Below are 22,692 nucleotides of genomic sequence, written 5' to 3'. Positions count from 1 at the left end.
ATGGAAGTCTAGATCACAATAGAGAATTCTCATAAATTATATATTATATAGTTGGACACTAAACTGTTAATATAGGAAAGCTTCTGAGTATGGGTTTCCAATTTCCACTTTATGAATTTTTGTCAGCACAGCTTCCTGTGGTCAGATGACGTATCCTGTCAGTGCCAGGCTTTTTTCCCCAAAATACTTAATTGAATTGTAATTACATGCAGAAGCTCACACACTGGTTTTATGGTTGAAAAGCAGTGCTAGAGACCATTCCAATTTTTTGTTCCTGACTGTAGCTTTGTGATTTCTTACTATATTAATTCTTGTAAGCACGTCTAATTTTCTCATTGAAGACTTAACCACGTGAGCCTTAATTAAACACATTAGTAGTCATGGAACAATTAGAGTAAATCTTCCACAGAAAAAATTGGTCTGCAGGGAAAAGGAGCCAAACAGTAAGTGTACTGTGTGCTAGCACTTTATTTACAGAGGCCATGCTGAGAAAACCCAAGATCACATCAATAACAGTTTGCCTAAAGAAGAAACTATCATGTCTCATGGACTGAGACACTAGTGTCTTCTTCTTGCCTATTATTCTTAATACACAGCCACTGTCCCAGGGCTTAATCAGAATTCATGAAGCTGCTAAAGCCAAGAAAGATTATTGATCTTATTAAAGATGTAACAGCACCAGACTGAGAAGATGGGGCCTCCAGAGAAAAAAGAGGCTGAGAGCCTCCAGGGGAAGCTGAAGCAGCCATACTTCACTCTGTGTTTAGCTCACAGGTTCACTGCCATGAGAAACCCGAGGCATTTTTCTTCCAGAGGTCAGGAGCTTGAAAGCCAGAGCACCACTGCCCCACACTGAGCACCTAAATCTCTTTACCTATAGTTTCAAAGTATGCCTTCCTAGTCATCATCAACAATATTTTAATTAACGTTGAAGACTCGATTCCTTCTTCATCTAATCCTATCTAATGCTACTGGAAACAAAGGAGTGGCGTAGGTGTAGCTGGATGGGAATTTAAAATTGTAGGCTACAAGGACATTACAGAAGGCCTAATTTGACTGACACAGCTGGTACTAACAGAGAGAAAACATCTAGGCATACTTTTGTATCTTAGGGATTTTTTTTTCTGTGCTAATGCTTTCTAGAGTTCAAATTAAATGCTATATTTATAAAAATTGTTGAGTGATATCAGTGGAACTAGAACTGTGCAATTTTTTTTATCAGTTGCCAAACAGAAAAAGTAAATTAAATTTGTTTAGACTGACCCAAAATATTTCCTTTTCTCTTTTTTTGTGATGAAAAGAAAAACTGGAGAAATCCCAATTTGAATAAGTTGTTCCTTTTGACAAGAAATTGCTTATTTTATTTAGAAGTAGCTAGAACAAGAAGAATCAAAGCACTCAGCTCACAGAAATCTGGAGCTGGGTGTTCCCCCTGCTAAACAGCTGCATGGTCGTGCTACTTCACCCACTGAGATGCGAAAACCTGGGTTAAATTTGGAGGGATCCTCCAGTCTCAGAAGATGGGATATTTAGAGCTGAATCTTGCTCAGTCTCCCTTGCTGCAACTCTTCCATCCTCCCTCTACATAAAATGCATGAGTGAGTCAGTCAGAGCCCAACCCTGTAAGACACAAACTCCGTACTTCTGGTCCTCACGTGGTTTTTTTTCTCTGCCAAAGGAACAAAGGGATGGAAAGAAGGATGACAGAGAAGGAGAGGCACTGGCTCTTGCCTCCCTTCCCCGGTGAGGAGGACAGAGAATTGTGCAGATGGACACCTTCAAGGTGATGGCCTTCACCCTGCCCTGCCTGTAGAGGTGCTGCTCCACACTGGATATTTACTTACATACACAAAATACATCAGTATCAGGAGCAGGTACTGAGGACCTCATGTAGAAAAGGAATATAACATGGTAGTTAGAGGACTAGTTTAGATAGGAAATTAAAAATTTCAGTTCAAATAAGCTCATGAAAAGGAAGGTCTTGGCTGTACAGCTCCCATGTTCTGCATCATTCAAGTACCAGGTATTGCATCAAATGAGCCTTTTTGGTTCCTCCTCCAGCTTTAGTTATCTAGGGGGGAAAAAAACCAGCTGAAACTATTTGGCAAATCTGATGCAGATTAAAGTGGGGGGAAACTAAACCCGGTACTTTTGATAATTACTGTAGTCATCTAAAACATTCACCCAGCTGAACACCACAGTGGTATTCTTACAGCACACCTGTGCAGGCAGGATTGTCAAGCTAAACTGGAATTCATTTTATCTCTCTACAGCAGGTGAAAATTAAAACTGAAAACCAGAAAGGAGTAACACGTCTCCTGGCCAGCAACAACTCTCTTGATAACAGGTGATATGCAGCTGCTCTTCTCAGGTAAAAGGTACTGCCAGAGAGGTAGGAAAGAATTTTTGGGTTGAATCCCATTGCAAAAGGTGGCAGATTGGCACTGCATTGGCTGGGTGAGCTGTACTGCTTGGAGGAATCCTTTCTGGCTTCCTCCTCTTTCCAGAAACAGTCCTTTCCATTGCAGTCTGCCCTTATGTGCCAACCCAGACAGTTCTTTAGTTGGTGAGGGGGAACCAAATTCTCCAGTAGGGAGAGGGAGAAGCCCAAGCACTTGATCCCTATGCCTGTCCTCCAGGAATCCATCCTGACGATCGAGCAGTGAGCTGGACCACTGTGTGTTATGTGCTGTGCAAAGGGCTCATGCTGTGCTTGAATTTCACACCCATGATGCGTTTACCAAAACCAAGCAGCAGGTTAATCCTTCAGTTTCACTGTTATTCAGGTAGTGTCATAGATTATTTTGTCTCTTACAATGTATAGATTCTGTATTTATGATCTCACCAACTTATTTGAGAGACACTTAATTGTGAAGAGGAGATGCAACTTCATCAAGAAATTCCTTAGAAAAAGGCCATCTCAATTTTAACAAGTGTTTATGGAGTAAGCCCCATTGTAAAGATGAATTTTGTTCTGATTTTCCTATACCAGAAAAGCAAACTTTTGCCTCTAGCAACACTCCTTTGAAATCAACCTTGATAGTTTCCATGCAGTGAGGTCTAATCTCATCTTGCAGCTGTGGCTCCAAGTGTGTCAACCCCCATATGTCATGTGTGTTGTAAGCAAATAATTTTGTGCAAAGTGTTTTATTTCAAGACTGAAACACTATTCCAGGACAAGTAGTATAGGAGTGACAGGAAATATCTGTTCAGAAGAAAAACTGGCAAAAGGATTGATGTATGTACTATTAGCAAAAAGGATATTCACAAATAAACGCTTCAAAGGGCAGAACTGCCTTAGATAGGGCTTGTTTGCCTTTCCAGAGTAAATGTGCTGTAACCAGTACGAAAGACATGTTCTAAGAAATCATATAGAATTTGAGCCATTTAGGATTGATTTGGGAAAGCATGAAAAAACATCTTGTAGAAATCCATTGGCATGTTTTATTGGTGCAAATAGTTACACATTTTCTCTGTGTATGTCATATGCTCAAGTAACTCAGGATGAAAATAAGAAATGTGAATATGAAACTTAACTCAAAATTCTGACTCTCATAATCTAATTCATTTCTTGTTCCTCAAGAAGTTTGTTCCTCAAATAAACCATGGACTATATCAGACTTTTGATGTATCATTAATATTTAGAGATAGGATAACAGTTGATTGAAATCAAGGTTTCTCTTTCCAAACTGCTGATATATAACAGAATTTGGCATATCAAATAACTTCCTTGATTTTCTTCAAAGTCTGTCACGTAATTACAATAAGCAACTCCCTTTCTTTCTGAATCTGTATGAATTTGGAATAGTGTCCTTATATAATCAATGCTTTTCTCCTAAAGATTCAGGTTTCCTTTTTCTGCAGAATCTTTTTTATTAAGGCACACCCATAAATGCTGGAATGTTGGAGAACGATGTTTTTTGGAGCTGCTGCTTCATGGTTGTGAGTATGCTGCACATCGGGAAAGAAAATGGTGGTTTCAAGTTAAACTTAAATGGCTTTAACAGCTTGTTCTGTACTTTTAATTTATGCTACTCTTTGAACATGTTACATTTTAGTTTATACATAGGCTCAGCCCATTACTTTTCTACTAAGTGTGTAGGGGAGTGATGCACTACAGGCTGTAATTTAGGAGCAGGTTGGAACTGCCTGAAATATGTGTATCTTCATAATTTATTCCTAAAATGCTATTATTACCTGAACTCCCTCTAGTTTCAATACTAAATATCTTCCCTTCCCCCTGCACTGAAGTAGAAAGGCAGTGGGAGGGAAGCAAAGTTATATTTTATTTCTGTGGCTGTGGAGCTGCATGCCAGCGGCTCCAAGAGCCCACGCAAGCTGGGGGACACAGCTGGGCTACCAAGGGCTGTGCTAGCTCTGGGAAAATTGGGGATTTTCCAAACACTAAGACATCCTCATAAAAATGGTGTTGGACGATGGGCACACTTAAAGCCAATACACCAATACCAAGAGCCTACCTGCCTACTGTAAACGTTTGAAAGTGAGAGGAGTGTATTAACATGGTGCTCAGATGTCACAGCTATGTCCATTCCATGCATCAAATCCAATGTGTGGATCAAAGTGATCACACTGGTGTGAATAACTTTACAGTTATACTTTACATAACGGCTCATCCCTCCTGTACACCTATTCAAGTTGTTGAATGTTTCTATGAAACTAATGCCAATTAAAATTCTTTATTTGCATATATTAAAGTGGGATATTTTTAGTGTTATTTAGCATAGCGAAATATATGCTATGCTATACATGCTAAATATATGCTATAGCTATATATGCTAAATAGCAACAAAATACAGAAATTTAAATGTAATGAAATGTTTGAGCGGAGTTTGTAAATGAGAACTCTTCTTTGGAAAGTTTGTCACTTGAAAGAGACTACTGGGGAGTAACAATTTTGAAAATGTCTTCTTGTTTTCATCTACACATCTACATCTGTTTCCTGAGTGGCAGAAGACAAAAATTGACTCTCTGATACTTGCTTGAAAAATAATCAGTTCCCACACAAATTCAAGATAATATTTAAATTTTCTGTCACTGTCCAAGGATCTTAGTATTATTTACACTTCAGGCATGAGACTGGAAGAAGTTTTTAAATTTTTACATATCTGTAACATTGATTCAAATTATGTAATGGGTTCTCCATGTTTATAAGCCAAAAAGATATTTAATCTGTAAATACAAACACTTAATTTAAATAATGCTCTCCTGAAATCATCTTCACACACCTCTGCCTCTTCTTATCCATGTTATCAGTTCTTTCATTTTCAAGAGAAGATCTAATCAACAAATCCATGTTCTTTTGCCTTTCATTCACTCTCACACTGTTTTCTCTTACTCCCAATCCCTTTTTCTGGCAATTCCTGTAAGATTTTCTTTTTAGCCCTCCTCCTTTACCAGTAATCTTTTAATTTTCTATTTGTTTTGGTTTTTTCCCTTGTTCTTTGTTTGTCTTAACTCTTCACAGACATGCCAACACACATAGAATGATATCTATCTCATCCATGTTTTTTAAAATTCTACTTTTGACCTAATTTGCCCTCATATTTCTGCTGAGTTTTCCCCCTGTCTATAATTTTTGAAATAAAATGATACATAGCCTGAAACTGTGACCTCAGATGGCTTTTTGCCGATTTCACCTTTTCCCAAGTCGTCTTTAATTTCAGCTGTGTGCACTCCACTCAGATCTTTTGAGGTCATTCTTAGTGATGTGACCAAATCTCAGGACTCCTTCCATTTCCATGGCCTGTGATGTTATTGATCATACTGTGACTCTGAAATCCTGTCCTATCTTGAGTCTCCATCTTTTCTTGTTTGCTTTTTCAAATGACTGTCAATTCCTTAATTCTACTTTCAGCCAGGACAGATCTCCATCCTAACTTTCAAGAGATATCTCATCAGGCTCTTTTTTTTTACCTCTTATTATTCTACTCGTGTGTTGTCTTAGGTGATTTCTTATGATTGCATCAATGCAACTGTCATCTCTACAATGCAAGTTCTCAACTTTTCATTACCCATACTTGGTTTCCACTTGAGCCTAAAACACCGAAGTCAAGATAACTTTCCTGATTTCTCTCTATGATTTTATCAGCCTGTCTCTGTATCCTTTTCTGGCATTCCCCTTCAGTGCCATTTTGAATATAAGTTAGGAGCATCCATTGGGCACTCATCTATAATTTTGTCCTGTATCTTAAAGTGCATTTTGTTGTTCCAAGCTGACAATGATATTTTCAGTTGCCCATACATCTCTGTCTCTCAGAAGTTCTTTCATATACACCTTTCAGGTTTTCTTCTAGACAACTAACCACAAAATAAACTCTAAAAAAACCTACAAAGCCTTCCTTCAAAGTTATCTTAAATCCCACTACTTTTATGATGCATTCAGGAAACAGAAATAATATCTGGCTGTAACATTTTCAGTGGGGAGTGCTCATTTTAATGTATTTGTAGATTTTTAAATCTACTGTGTGCTACATTTTACAGTATGGATATCTAGTTTATACTAAATACATACTCTTGCTTCCTTCTTCTTCCTTTTTTTTCCTTCAGTTTCCCTTATAAATACTGCAAGCTATTTTTGCTTTAAGAAGTGCCTTTTTGGGCATGCACAATAACCAGTACAGTATCCCATGACACAACAAATAATACTAATTTCATTTTTTTTTTAGCTCTAATCCCATGACACTGATGAGATTTCCAAAAACACTTACTCTGCCCAGACACCTGTTGCAGCATATACACGACAATAAGACTCAGTGCTAAATGATGTGATGGCAAAAAAAAATAATCAAGTTCAAAGACGTCAGATGGTTTGAGACATTAATATTGTGGCATGTTAGCTCATTTCATAGGATTTACATATTATAAGAATATAGTTTGAAAACAAAGCCTATATAGTATTGCACACTTCTACCAACATCTTTTCACACTCAGGATTTCACCCCTATTTTTAGGATAATGACGTAGATAGAGATTCCCACTGCTTCCAGTTAGAACTGTCAATATTAGGACAGGAAAAGGGGATGGAGAAGTACTTATGTTCTGTGTATATACAGTGCCAGACATAATAGGATCATGATTAACCAATAAGTGAGAAAACAGTTGCATTAAAGTTGGTTAGAGAATATTTTTAATTTAATCTCTTAGAGGTGTGAGAATCTTCGACCATTTCTGATCAGCATATTATAATTTTATATAGACCTAATAACCAGCAAAAACACAAAGCTCAAGCCCACTGGATTGCATAACATATAAATCACTTCAAGGGAGTTAAATGTGAAAGGTGATATGAAAGTGCAAGTTGTTAACCACAGTCGCAGCTGACTGAGTGTTTTGTTTATTCTCTAACCAGATTCTGCTTCAGGAGTCTGCACCACAACTAATTAACCATAATGCTTTATACTTGTATAAACAGAATATATAATAGATCTTTATGATATAAAATTAATTCTGCCCTTAAGGAAAGCTTTTATAAGTCAAACCCTGTGCTGTTTGAGAACTGTCTCTTTATGTTCTTCCTTACAAGGCAGGTATATTTCCCTGCCAGCAGAGCTCAGGGAACATTCTAGAAAATAACATTCGTTAAGGCCAGCCAGGTGTTTTCTTGCAGGACTGACTACTGGGAACCCCATCTCTGAAACTGAGGTGGTTGCAGCTGCCTTCACTCCTTCCTTTATGCAGCCTACAGTGAGGAAAGGCCCTTTGGCCCAGAAATTTGTCTGGTTTTAAAGATCAAGATCTTGCTGTTGTCATGCCGTAGTTACTTGTTTAATCTTGAGTTTTGCCAGCCTTACTTTTCTGTACTTTTTTGTGTATTAAATTCCAGGCTTCCATCATTACTACTGGACCTACAAGACCAGAACAAAACCCCAAACACACAGAGATAATTTGTTTCTGGATTATGACCCATGAATAAGCACTACCCAATGTGGTTAGAGGATGGCCATTCTCCCATCTGCTCTTTGATGTGTTTGTCCTTCCTGTGAGAAAAAAAACCCCAACAAATGGATATACAGGAGTTGAGGAGACCTGGGAGATCACACACCTGATTTCACTAGGTGAGGACCTGCTTCCTTAAAGTGACAGAACAGACAACATTCGCCTTTAAGACTTGTTCAATCAAACGTGTGGGTCACCCTTATATGGGGACTGGAGGCTTGTGTGTCCCAGACCATAGCTGCTAGTGAAATCTTGAGGCACTAGGCTTAGCAGAGCTGAAAGTACGGCGACAGACTCCATTAGACTGTTTTCAGTGAAAACTTATCTTGGTAAAATGCTAATCAGAGACAGAAAATATCCAACATCCCAAGACAAGAAACTCCCATCCACCTAATACTCTGCTGATGGTCTGTCTAGTTGGAGATCCATTTCCAAGGACCACTGTGCCTTGAGACATTGGTTCATGCTTTGGACATCTTAAATGTACATAATAAAAGGAGTTAATATGAAGATAAGTTGTTTGCTGGAAGAAAAATAAAAAAGGAAAGAGAGAAAAAAATAAAGAAAGACGGTGAGTAAAGAGCAGAAGCCTCCTTGATCTAACCATCACCTGACTGAATGGGAGGCATAGGTTCATATTACGCTCCTCTGGAATGATAATCACACCCTTCTTCCCTTCTTTGAGCCTGACACACCACTGGGAGGATTATATTTGCATGGCAGCCCAGATCTTTCTCACTGATAAAGCTGCTATATCTGAAAAGTATTTGGCAGAACTGTCGCCATATACACAAACAGGAGCTGACACTCCTAACCTCAGAGGCTTGGTATGAGGAGTAGTCTGCATCAGCTCTTGTGCCCTCCAGATCAACTCTACAGATCACCTATGTAAGTAGTAGAAGAAAACACCCAATTTCCTTGGGGAGCTTTGAGGTGGTTTTATTAATGGATTTCCAAACCTTTTGAGGTAACATTTTTAATGTAACAAGCTTTTTCTTCACCCATTGCTTTCCCTCCTACATCCAGCTCTCTTCTGTCTCTTTGTGAGCTAAGTAGTCACAAAAAAATTCTTTTCCCCTTTTCTTTCCAAAATTAAGAGATACAGCTTCTTCTACCATTGCATGATCAACTGCACTTCTTACTCCCTTTCTCTTGACGTCTTATAATGAGTTATTTCACATATCATCATTTTTCCAAATACATTTTTCTGGTTAACATTACCTCTCAAATAAGACAGGTACATAGAGTCAAAGCCATAACTCAGTACTATAGGAGAAGGTGTTCCCCTTGAAACTTTTCATCCTGGGCTTATAATAATTGAACAATTACATCAGAGTTCAGTTTCTGTATGATCACACTGTTTCCCACTGTGTATTTGTAGTAGCTCTATCTCCACCAGTAGTGGTTACATTATATCTCATGGAAATAATGTGTGACTACATCTACCTGGCTGGCAAATCCAAGTTTTAATTTCTTCAAGTAATATGTGTGCTTTTTGTCATTTAAGACTATGAAGAATCTGAAGAAATTATCCAAAAGATATGCTTCATTGGAACTGCTCTGATCTCTCAGAGGAAGAACTTTCTTTATGGGCAAGTAACACTTATAGATGCCAAACAATGCTTTTCTTTCCAAGGATCCGTAAATCTCAGATTACTTTTGAGAGTAATGACTGTTGCAATAATGCTGTTCTTGATTACAGGCAAGACTATAACAGCTCTGACTGGTAGTGATTCCATAATTATGTTTGATTACAGACAGGACCTGTGCCAATGCAAGGGAGTTATTTGTTGCCTTCTATCAGACTCCTGGATTTCACTGGAGACCAAGAGCATGCCATGCCAGCATACACAGCTTACTCAGCTGCCTTCCTCAGGGTTTTGTCACTAAAGTATTGGATTTAATAGCAGGACCTGTGATAGTCGGGTGTGCAAAACCCTTTATGGAACTGTAATTAAGCCATTATGTAACTACATCAGTGTAGTTACTACCTAAGAGGATCCTGAATTTCAGCAACTCTCGAGGGCTTGATCTTGCAAATAAAGTTTTACTTCACAGTCCAGGGGGTAAAGTTACTCATGCCTTAACTCTACTACACTTACAGCAAGAATCAAAACGACAATGATAAATAAACTATATCCATAACATTGTACATGCTTTCAACTACTATAGAACGTAAAAAAAGGAAAAGCTCCATTAAGTCAAGTAGCCCTCCCTCTATCAATGAAGAACAACAAAAAAATGTCTTACAATTTATTCTCCAGTCCTTTGTTTATTTGGTATTACATGACTCATGGAATAAGGTTTCCACCTCTCCCCATGGGAGATTATCCCAGCTTCTGAGACGTACTAGCAGTTCCCTTTCCTTTCTCTTTTTTTTTAATGATGCCTAAGTTTTGCATTCTATTTTAGTTTGGGATGTAAAAGCAACAAAGGAAATTCACATCCCCAAACTTGCTTTTAAATACAATTAAAGCTGTGGCATGGACTCACAAATCCAAGGAAACATGCAGTTAGAACAGAAATGCATCATATATTTCACTTAAATACTGTGCCATCTCAATGGTACACTTTTAATCTAACTGCACACTTCCTTGTTTTTACAGGTTTGTTCCTTACAGTTAAGTAAATGCACTTTTATTGTATGTAAATTAGCATTAGTCAAACTCTTAAAGCCTGTTTTATAGCTGTCACACCAACAAAACACATTTACAAATAAATATTTGTTCTCCAGGCAAACATATTACCTACCTGGAAATAATAATTATTTCCAGCCTTTTGACTCAGTGCTGTGACTCTGCTCTGGACCTGTTGTATGTACAGAATAGAACATTGCTTACAGAGTAGCATACCCTAAAATTCTTAAAGTAATGTAGGTCTCTAATGCATTTGATTCTTATTCTTCTTACCAGGCTGCAATATCTATTTAACAAGAGAATATTCTCCTGCTTTGAAGACTCAGAGACAGCATGTTTATCTTCCAGTAGTAGCTGTGGAGTCTACCACATCACTCAACAGCATCCCATTTGGCTGGTAAAGGAACAGTGATGATAAGCTCCAAATAAAGTATAGTGCTGTTTGTTGTGCCTAGAAGGAAAGGTTGTAGTGAACAAGGCTTTATTTGTGAGAAATAGTGACGTAGGATAAAAAGAGAGGTAGAAGCAACCCAGAAAAGGACTCTCTAAAATGAAGGTTGAAGTTCCCGAACTCTCAGATTTGCTTTTCAAATCAGAATTGTTGAAATGTACCCTTATTAACACCAGCACAAACCTGACAGCTAGGGCACTGGTGTGGCAGGGGCATTCATGCCTAATGCAGTTCAAAAAGAACAACACAAAACCAGATACAGACCAAATCAAGAAATCTTAGTAGAAAGATGTCAGGGACTGTACTATCAGACACTTATAACTGTTTTAATGGATCATAATGCCTTCAAATCTATCTTGTTAAGGGGATGCTGCTCATTTAAAAAGTTAAATATCATATAAATCAAAGTACTATACAGTACATTTGTTCTTTCCTAACATCCTTAGCAAGGTAACTGCTTGCATGAAATGGTGCTTTTCCTTTCTTTTATTATATTGGTATGATTGGTAATAGATATAACAATATAAATATATTCAAATTGCTACCGGTATTTGCTTCTTGTTTCTACTTTTTCCATTCAAAGTATTATTGCTGTACGTAATATAAAGTACCTAAGATACTTTGAAAACATAATTTGTTTCCTCACAGATGGTTCTGTGATATAGCTTGAGAGACGTTTTAGGAAGAATTATTTTTATTATGTCTGTGCAACATGACGTGTTGCATTATTTTGCTATTATTATTGATATTTTACAGGTAAGAGACTGGCAATAGAAATTAAGGTAAAGAAATGCTAGAAGTGTCCATTACGCTTGACATGGCAGGTTATTGGAATATTGACCATTTTACACTCTTTCAGTCAGCTTCACTTTGGTGTATAGCAACCACACATACTTGTCCACAAGTGTTCTTGTACCAATTGCCTAAAAATGGAAAAAAGGGAAAACAAACCTGCAAAACCCCTCAGCTTCTCCTGTGAAAGAAGTTGGGCTTAGTCCCAGCTGTACCAATTTGATTTTTTTCCAGATGATGAACTGGGGAAGGGAGGTGGAGATGGTGATTAAGTCAAGTAGCCAAATTCAAAGTAGTAATGTAGGGCAGTGTTGCTGGCTGGAGAAAACTCAGCTTGTCACAGGGTACAGTCTGACATGGTTAACTTGCTAGCTAAAGGGAAGTGTTGAATGGAATCACCTGTACCAATGAATAGAAAGAAAAACTCGAGACTGAATGCAGAGCCCAGAAAGGTATGGTGATTTTAGCTGTGAGTTGAATGTTTGCCTTTATGTTAGAGCAGATGCCTAAGGAATACATACTTCAAAAGTCCCAAGTGGTTGGCCTATTTTCCTGAAGAAGAGAAGAGGATGTAGCAGTAGGTCTGATTCCAGATGAGATAAGACTTTGTTATAACAAAGGTAATGTTAATGGGCAGATTCTGCTTTAAGTGAGTTATTCAATATCACAAAAGGGCTTCTGACAGATAGGAAATAAAAGATAATTATCCAAAAAGGTATTCAATTTTCTTAAGGGAAAATCTTACGTTTTTTATTCTGTAGTTTCCTGGATTGTTCATTATGCAGTCCTTACTCACAGTGACAATCCTATGCACTGAATGAAATACAGTAACAATAGCATTTGACTAAAAAGACAGTACTATAATACCTTCTGACTGAAATTTGATGCTAAACTTAATTCTGAAATTTTCCAGTTTGTGAGTATTCCTAAATACTAAATTTGACCTAGTATAAATACTGATGGACCATAGGTTTAACAGCCCTTTACTTAATCCCTTTTCCCCATATCCAGGAAAACAAAGACACGAGGAAAGGAAATCTAACACTTGACCACATGTTTGGCCCTAAATTGGATGACCAGCAATGTTAAGGTAAGTCCTCAGTAGTGGGTTTCCTTTTATTGTTGGAAGATAACTTGAGCATGTAGAGACTTGTAAGTCATCACGAGTTGGAAGTCCCTTCCCTGGCGAGTGTCAACAAAGCCAGCAGTGGAGATAATGACATTGTATCAGCAGCCCTGGAGAATTTGAGGTCCCAACTACAAGGTAAATCCAAGAGGCCTGGGGATAGAGAGTGCTCGGCTGATCTCAGTAGATCATATCTGTGCCATGCATCATTTGGGAGCTGTGACGAGATGGAGTGGGGATAATGAAGGCAGCGAAACCTTGCAGTAAAAATAATTCCATCCATATATATATATATATTTCCCATTCCTGGGTTATTCTAGCTAGAACTTTGTTTAAAGGCAAAAGAGGCCAAAAACTAAACCAACACCTCCACAGCTTGAGACAGGTATTTTCTAGGAAAACATGTCACTCTTGCTTCAGCAGAGTTATTCAGCTCCAGATAGCAGGAGCATTTCACACAGGGGCCCTTACTACAGGTGGTGTTCCCATTCCTGCCTAGGGATGCTGCAAGTCCACTGAGGCAAGCCTGTTTTAGCCTCAGTTTTATCATTTAAGAGTTGTACCTTGGGTCATTTGGGGTTATTCTAGTCTTTGGCTACAGATAATGCTTTCTGGTCATCATCTCCTTCAGAATATTACAGTGATGTAAGTACTTCTTGTTATTTCTCTCTTCCCAAATATAATATTCCCAATTGAATATTTATTGCAAATAAGTGAAACGCAGGGGATAGATTTGAACATATGTGAAAATCAATGCAGTCTTTCTCATTACTATTTTTGTTCAGGTGCTGTGTGAATACTTCAGAGATGGTCACAAAGGACTTGATTCTAAGTGGAGTAGGTAAAGGGCAGCAAAGAAAACATAGAGGGAGACAAGAGAGGAATAAAAATAATGAAATAAGCAAGTAGATACACTGGGAGCAGAGTACTGATGGCCTTACGACCTGGTAAATGCCTAGAAACAAAAGCTATGTCCAGATTTTAAGAGTTTTTCCTCTCTAAAACCTTGAAGTAGGAACAAAATAAGGATTAGGATTGCGCAGTGTCTAGTGACTTCTTGAAACTTCTCGGTTTCCATGGCTCATGGCACTCAAACCTGTTTCTGACCTTGAGAGGTGAGCCTATTATCAACTGATAATAGTAGAAAAGATGTGTGTAGCTTTGATTCACACTTGCCTGTCACTGCCCCACTCCCTAAGTTCACTCCCTGGCTCTCATGCTCTTGCTGTGATGTATAATTTCCACTGTTCTCAGGATGCCTCTCCCAGAAGCTTTGTTAACGATTTCTGTGTCTCCCAGAAGGATTTAAGATTCAGAAATACCCATTACCTCCAGTATAGACTCCCTGAAGCACATACCAGATGACAAGGTAGTTTCTTAAAATGGAAAAGAAAAGCAAGAAATGCCTTTTATATGGCTTTTGAAAAGTTGTCTCAGGGTATTTAAAATAAACATGGGTTTCTGAAAGATATGAAGACTCTGATGGGAGCTCAGTTTTTGCTTCGCTTTCCCTGTAATATCTTCTGAATATTACAGAGCAATGGTATTCCCTAAGGGAAGTACTCTGAAACCTAGATGAAAAACATACTGAAAAATTCAGCAGTTGGTATTCCACTTTAAAACAAGTAAGAATACTTTCTTCATCTTTTCTGAAATCACTGTTTCCTGGGCACATGGCACTGTGCTGTTACACTATGTATGCTAACTCTAGTTAAGAAGGAATGAGGACGGAAATAACTTTTGGTGAGCAAAGTCTCCCCTGTACAGCTGTTGATGTGCCTGGTAACCATTTGACCGGAAGCAGTCTCAGTTGATCTTTTCTTCTCCAGTTGCTTTGAAGGCAGGCAAAATGTTGGTTCAGTTTGAACTGTAAGGCTGTGGTGTGGTGTATATGTGTTCTTGTTTTGGGGCTTTTCTTTGTGTCAGACATTTACCTTGTCTTTATGCATCTGTTCTTCATGCTCAAATACCTTGCTTGTTTGATGGGCAAGAACATGATGGAAACTGCAAAATTTAGGCATTGTAAAACAGTTTCTAAACAGATAAGTTCAAGAGTTATACTAGTTCATCTTTATTTTATTCTGATGTGACCCTAAGCACCGGCAATAGCTGGAACATATCAGCTATTGTCTTAGTCAAAGATGCACCTTCTCTCTCAGCTGACACCGAACGATTTTTGGTCTATAAGACATTACGGTCTCAGCAATGTTAGCTGACAAAGTTACAGACAGAGGAAAATGTGCTTACTGATGTCAGTGTGGGCAGATGGCTACTACAGGTGAATGCTTTCCAGCCATTTTGATCCCAGTGCATTGAAGCAGAAAAACTAGATGCACTTCATAGCTGTGATTAAGCACAGTGTAAAATACTTGAGGGAAAAAGTCTCTACAGTCCAGTTATAAAAAAAAAATCGTCTCATGCTAACAGAAAACAAAAAGACTGGACTAATGGAAAAATACACGGCTGCTGATTTTTCTTAAAATTAATTTATACGAGTGGCTTTGTTGACTGAGCACATGTTCATGTGGATGTGGGGTGTATTATTCCAACCCTTTCTGTAACATAACCGCGGCGACTGCGTCACATGGTGCTAGTGCAAACAAAGTCTCGCTAACAGCCCATGAATAGAAGCATTTTCCGAGAATACAGTTTCTCACTGGGACTATCGACTGGTTCCTGTGCTACCAAGGGATAAGGATTACTGTGGACAGTTTTGGAATTATAAAGTGTAGTAACCTGAAGTGTGCAAGACCATTATGAGTGTTTCTTATATAATCAAAAAGAGTACAAGGGATATAGTTAATTTTGTGACACTTTTGATTGATTAGATTGGAAGGCAGTAGCTAATATAGTAGAATACAGCTTGTGAAACACCAACTATTTTAATTCTATCTATATTCCGTGTCCTTCTTGTTCTCTTAATGCCTGCAGTTTGAATCTGAGAGGCCATCACACTGAGCTGACTTCCTCCATATAGCAAGACTCCCTGCATTTTCCTTCACCTCCATTAGCATCCTATTTGCATCAGATCCAACATAAACACTGCTTTCTTGATGGACTCAGCTCAACTTATCTTTCTGATCTTACAGCCATTTATTTTCTTAGCTATTAAGCTACTCATCCTAATCTTTATTTTGTTTCTGTCTCATTGTCTTGTGTTATCAATTCATCTTGTGGGAGCTTTTTCTCCTAGAACAAAAGCACTTTTTAAAATATTACTGTAAAACTCTTTGTTTTCCTCTTGACATTCTCTGAGAACTGTTTTTGGACGTACATTAGGAAAAAAAAAATTAATTCCATATACACATATAGGAAACGATGAAACTACACTTTAGACTTTGAAGAACGTCTTGATCTTCTAACAGAAGTAACAATATTTTAAAGGCTTGATGGGTGTGAATAAACTTTGTTGCAGGAAATGTTGGCTGTTTCTCAGCCGTCCCCGCAAGGGAGTGGAGTGAGCGAGGAGAGGCAGAGAGTCCTCTGGGAATAGGGGCAGTGCAAGACTCGGTCCAGAGCACTGGCTCTCTTTAGTCAGTGCCAAGTCTGCATCGCCATAAAGTCCACTGTGAACTCAGAAGCGCGTCTTGGCACCTCAGGGGCTGCTGTCCCCCATTCCCCCGACGGGCGGTGAACCCCTCTCATCCCAAACCGAGCCCGGGCCCGTCCCCGCCCCTCCCGCGGCCGCCACATCCCACTTCCCACAGCCCGCCCCCACCGCCGCCGGCCACACCCCCTGCCCCGACGCCCCGCCCCCGCCGCGGGTCGCCGCGCTTTCATTGGCTAAATGCTAAGAGCGACAGGGCCGCTGGCCAATGGAGCCTGCGCTGGCGCTCCTGTGGCGCCCAATGGGCGTGCGCGCCCGCCGCCCCTGCCCGTCGCGGCCAGGCGCCGGGGCTGCGCGGTGCCATTCGGAGGGCGGGCGGCGCGGCGAGCGGATGGTGGTCGTTGCAGCTCTGTGGCGCCGGCGGGGGCAGGAGCTGGAGCAGGAGCTGGCTGGGAGCGCCTCCCCCCCTCCCCATCCTCCCTCCTCGGGCAGCGTGTACCCTCGTCGCGCCCCGCCGGCGACCACCCTGAGCCGGCAGCGCTGTACGATGTGAGCGGCCGCTGGGCTCGGCAGCGCCCCCGGTGCTCTCGACGCTGGGGCGGGCAGCGATGGCCAGAGCCTGGCGTGGGAGCAGCAGCCGCCGTCGCCGATAGGAAGCGCCGGGGGCAGCTGGGCAGGCGGCGCGGAGACTCCCTCGGGCCGTGCAGCGCTTGTCCCGCCCCGCCCCCTCTCTCCTTCCCCCCCTTCCTCCTCCTCTCCCCGCGGCCGGTGCATGCGGGGCGCCGGAGGCCGAGCTCGGGTTCCCCGCAGTCGTCGGAGCGAGTGACCCGCGGGGTCCTGCGCATCCCCGCCATGTCCTCGTCCAGCTCCTCCCAAACTCCCCCGTCCCACCACCAGCCCCCGCCGCAGAGGATGAGGCGCGGCGCCGCCGGGTCCCCCACTGCCGGTTGCGGCACGGCCGGGGGCCCCGGTAACGGCGCCGGGGGAGGCGCGGCGGGGACCAGCCGGCTGCTCCAGCCCATCCGAGCGACCGTCCCGTACCAGCTCCTGCGGGGCAACCAGCACAGCCCGACCCGGTCCCCCTCCGCCTCGGTGGGCAGCGGCACGGGGCCGGGGGGTCGCGGCGGGGGCAGCCCCCCTCCGCCGCCTAGCGCGACGCCGCCGCTGGCAGCGGGAGGCGGCGGAGCGGAGCCGGGCAAGGTGAAGGGCAGGCAGCGGCGCTCGCCGGAGACCGGCGGCAGCAGGAGGAGCAGCTCACCTGAGAGACGGAGCCCCAGCTCCCCCGTGTACAGAGGTAAAGCACCGGGACAAAGCCGGTCCCGCTCCCCTGCCCCCCGGGCTGCCGTATGGGCTGGGGCCGCCCAGCCTCCGGGCACCCCGGGCTCTGCTACCCGCTGTGGGGCTGCGTTTTGCCCTCCCCCTGGGCCAGAGGAGGTGGGAGACTGGGGGACTCCCGGCCCGGCCGGAACAGCCCCTCTGGAGCCTTGGGGAGCGAGGGTGAGTCCTAAAACACTCCCTCTCCCCCCCCTCCCCGGGTCAGGTGTCGTGCCCGCGTTTGCCCTGCCAGGAGTGCAGCCGAGCAGGGGAAAAAACATTTCGTCCCGTTGCCCTCCCTCGAGGTTGGGGGGAGGCGCCCCCTGAAGTGTCATCCTCCGTCTCGGTCGAGGTGGAGATCCTGCTTGGGAAGAACACCCCTGTGCTCTCATCCGCGGGGCCTCGGGAGGACCGGAGCCGGGGCGAGGCCCAGGGGTCCCCCTCCGGCGGCTCCCCCTGCCCAGCCCGGTCCCTCCGGGGGCGAGCATCGGGGGCTCCGACCGCCGTGTTCCTTCTTTCTACCCTTGAGCTCTGGCCCTGGCAGCGGAGGTGTGTAGTAGAGGAACGAGCCTAAAATTAACCCGCTTCCCTGTCTACAGCTGTAACTATTTAGTAGGAGTGTTAATGGGTTAGATTTATATCTGGGATGTCACAACTGAGTTCCAAAGTGTGTGCTAAACCCAAGCCTCAAACGCTCTTCCTTTCTGCAGAGCTTAATTTCTTAGACTTGCATTTTTATAGCATCTTAGGTTAAAAGATGGGATGTTTTCAAGCACAGACTCCAAACCAAGGAAATTCCCATACTGAGATCCTTAAAAACAAATAACAGTCTCCTTGTGATATTTAATACTGAATCCTTGAAATTGTAAAAAAATCCTAACGAAATAAAACCCAACTCCAAAACCAAACAAACCCACCTCCGGTGCAGCCAAAATAGGCCTGTAAAGTTGAAAATGTAAAACTGATTCCCAGCAAGTCCAACTTAACCTGCGTCAGGTTGTCTGTTAAATTATTGAATGTGTTAAAGTAGCAGTGGCCATCTTACCTCCCTCCCTCCTTCCCCCATCACTTTAGCAGTTGAATGAATCAGACTAAATGGACTTTTCATGTTATCCTCTTGTAGCTATCAGGTGTCTCACATCATCTCTTTCTCGGAACGTTTTATATGGTTCAATACCCCTCGCTTTTTCTATCCCTTCCATAAGTCTTACTGTGTTTGATTTCTGTGGCAAATTGTGGTCGGTGCTGGGTGCCAACATGTTTTGTAGCAGTGGAATCTTACCTTCTCCCCAGTTCCCCCCTTCAGTTTTTCTGTGTAGTAAAACCTTACGATCTGTAGTATTTCTAACTTGGGCAGATCTGTCATTAGGACAGGGGCAGTTTTTTGCGAATGAGCAAAATGTCAGTACCAGTTTGGCATAGTTAATTTGCCCTATGCATCCGTTTATGCAGATGACCAAATGGATTGTGTTATAATCTGAGCAGAGATACTTTGTAATTTATTTTTGAAAAAGATCATCTGTTTACGCAGAAGTTTTGCATGCTTGAAAATGGAACTGAGCTTCAGTGGTTTTGCTTCATTCAAGCTCTATTTTTAAAGATCATAGTTTTTTTCACGGTATGGAGCATTAAATGTAGATTTCCTTTTTTCCTTCTTAAATCTTTTGAAAATGCTAATGGAAAACTAGAGAAAAAAAAAAGTCAGTGCATATGAGTAGCGATGGTGCTGATGATGAGCATTCTAAATTATTTAATTATGGGAACCCGGACGAAAACATTGTAGTGGTGCAGTGTATAAAGTCTACGCTTAAGGTGTATTGAAGAGGGAGGAATGCAGGCAGTTACCTGCAAGCAAGGAAAATTACTGCAAAGCTGTGAAGTATTTCGTTACTGCATACGAATTTTTTTGTTGGAGGGGACATTTTAATTTTAGAAAGTGGTTTCAATCTTCATCTGTGGGCTATTTTAGCCTTAATAAATCAGATTGTAGATTAGTACTGAATGACTTTTCCGTCACTCAACTTGGTTGAGCTTGCCTCCCGGTGAACCTCGTTAACAGCACACATAGCTTAATTCGGTTTAATGGGTGCAGTGTATAAAATCCTGAACGGTCCGTTAAGAAGCGCACCCTGTAATCTGTATGCGCTGGAAGGAATTCGTTCCCCCTCCTCCAGGTCAAGCCAGCTGCTGCTGCAGAAGCTGACATCCTCTAGCAAATCCTGAATGAATGAATGAAAACAACGTGATCGCCCTAATAATGACCACAATTGCACACGTCAACAGCTTTATTTTACCGAAATACAGGCACCATTTTCTAGCGGGCCGGGTAATAAGATACTCTATTTCTTCAGTTTTGGGAATGAAAAAAGGTTTCCAACCCCTAGCCCTTTCTACCCCCAAAACCTAAATCTGTTTTTGCACAATTTGGAATATAGTTGCATGCCATGGGGCAGTATTTTGTCTTTGTTTCCCTGTGCGTTCCTCAGCATTTCAGTATATGATGTATGGTACTAAAAGCATTGCTTGTAGTCTGTGTGGTGATAGTAGTATATAGAAAACTGATTGCTGAACTGGAGTACTGCTGCAGTAATAATGGAGGACTTGGAAAAAAAAATTAAAAAATGTTCTGTTTTCAGACATGGACCATCTTGCTGTGGCTTGTTAAACAATGTACTACTCCAGCTATTTATAGTTGTTATCAGTATGCAAGTCTTGGGGAAGTGGCTTGATTAAGTTTTTTTTGTCAGTTTTTCAAAGCCATTTCCCACTGCTGTAAAATGTGAGCTTAGGCTGTAGGTTTAATCCTGTTGTTTTTCTCACCAGGGCAGGAGATGTTTGTCTTTGGCTCTGCAGTCTGACTTGGATTGTTTCACGAATATGCTCGTTCTGGAGACTGCTTATGATTCTGATGGATGGATGTTTTTTTCTTCTTAAGACACCTGCCCCTTCCCTTTAGATTTTCCATTATAGATTCCTCGAACTGACTATTTTACTAAGCCATTTTGTTGTGGATATTTTAGTAATTTGCCAGAGGTTCTTTTTATAAAGGAGATTTCTGTGAAAACACTCCAGCTTTGAGCCTCTACAGGTCACTGCAACTACCATTGCAGACACTGACATCACCACTACATGAATGAAAGCAGCATGTTCTGTTTTTCTTCCCATCATCATCTTTTTCTCTCCCTTCTTTCTACCATACTGTAAATGTTTTTGTTCTGCAGCAGCACCCTGCGTATTTAGAATGTAAACATTTAATAATTTGATGATATTTCCTTTAAGAAAATTTGGGTATTTTTAGTTGTTTGGAAACCGTCAATGCCAGTATTAGTATTTGGTAGTATTGATACTGAATGGGCAAGAAATCATGAATGCTATATACTGTTTTCAGGGTGCTAAAAAAAAAAAGGAAGAAGATAGCAAAAAACCTTCTGATACCGTAGGATAAACCTGCTGTGTGCAAGTCTGCTCCTTTCCTCTTTCTTGAAACATGTTTATTCCTTACTAGCAGATTTTTATTTTTTTTTTATAGTGTGTGTTCATGTTTTGGAGAGTTGGCAATGGAAAAAGCATCTGGTTGAATGTAATAACACATGGTTTTCTAAGAGGGAATATATCTGATAGAACTCTGAGTACATAACATAATCAACAGAATTTGAAGCTGTGTGGTTTATGACAAAGTACATTCCAGTAATAATCAAAAAAAGCCAAACCCTTGGACCTGTTAAACAGAACTTATTACTTGCTTGTGGATGTGTCTTTAAAGAAAAAAAGCAAGTTGTTTTCTTTTTTGCCTTGCCTGGATAAAATCAGTAGTTTCTGTTGTTATGTAAAGTAGCTTGTATAAATATGAGAGTGAGTTTCCTGTTAGGGTGGCTTTTTTTCACATCGTGTGAATATTTTGTTTACGTGGAGGGTGTAAATGATTTCTGTATGATTCAGGTTCGACATTTTTTTCATCAAATGCTTTGATTTGTTTAGTATTAACTCTGGTCGTACTGTAATATTATGCTTCATATTTTTCTGACTTTCATTTACACAGTTTCTGGCACAAACTTTTTTCCGTGTCAAATTCTGAAGACAAACATTAGTTTTAAGGACATAGGAAAAATTCTGTAATCAATTTGGCTGTTAAAGGTTCCCAGTGTCTTTTACTTCCCAAAATAACTCCTGAAGCATTGCCAACATTAGTGAGAGAAAGGAATTAGAAAAGATGCAAAACAACTGCATAACCCAGTCCTGAGTAAGAAGTATATATATCTCTTTTTAGGCTAGTGGAGTGAGGAGTGGCATAAGACAGACAATATTGCTGATCTCTAGACTGGTAAGGGATATCGGTATTAAACCCCCCCACCCTAAAATTCAAACTTCAAAAGGCAGAAGTGTTTTAATAGCCTGGATTCAAGCCATCCAATATTTTGGCATCATAAGCCAAAAGATCAAGAAGACCTTTCCTTTATTTCTAACAAATGTAGGTAAGGAAGTAATTTTTGTGACGCTTCCTATTTCCTGATGCTTGAATAATAGCAGTATTCCCATAATTGTATGGCCAAAACAGTTTTGCTCCAGCTTTGTCCCTCTCTCTTCTCAAAATAGCTTTCATTGGAATATAGACACTGGCTAAATTTGATCCAGTTGTCTTGAACTGAAAGGCTTTTTAGTTACATGTTTTAACATCACTTTAAGTGAGAATAGTGTGTTAGATGTCCTGTATAAATATGCTTCCTAAAACAAATTAATTTAGCTTCTTTCAGGTGTTGAACTGCAGGAAAGAAAAATAGAAAGGTATTTTCTCCATTGAATTTGAGCAGTGCTGTGGCAAGGCGTTAGCTATGAAGAAAGAACCTCCCTGCCTCATGGAAAAAAATAACTT

At 41.1% G+C, this 22,692-nt stretch overlaps 1 protein-coding gene across 2 annotated transcripts in view; it reads left to right on the top strand.

Moving 5' to 3' along the window:
• The first annotated feature begins 16,886 nt into the window (after nucleotides 1-16,886).
• The window catches only part of GLCCI1 (glucocorticoid induced 1), a 53,248-nt gene continuing 47,442 nt past the window's right edge, over nucleotides 16,887-22,692 (top strand). For both annotated transcript variants that reach the window (XM_027749094.2, XM_027749093.2), the window contains exon 1: nucleotides 16,887-17,802. In XM_027749094.2, coding sequence (XP_027604895.1) covers nucleotides 17,361-17,802 — 442 coding nt within the window. In that variant the 5' untranslated portion in view covers nucleotides 16,887-17,360. The remainder of the gene's footprint in view (nucleotides 17,803-22,692) is intronic.

This window comes from Pipra filicauda, unplaced genomic scaffold (genome assembly GCF_003945595.2).
Source record: "Pipra filicauda isolate LSUMZ 115617 unplaced genomic scaffold, ASM394559v2 scaffold66_size7647185_pilon, whole genome shotgun sequence".
Lineage (NCBI taxonomy): Eukaryota > Metazoa > Chordata > Aves > Passeriformes > Pipridae > Pipra > Pipra filicauda.
Note: the sequence above shows the minus strand (reverse complement) of the source record. Positions and strands in the feature narration are given on the sequence as shown.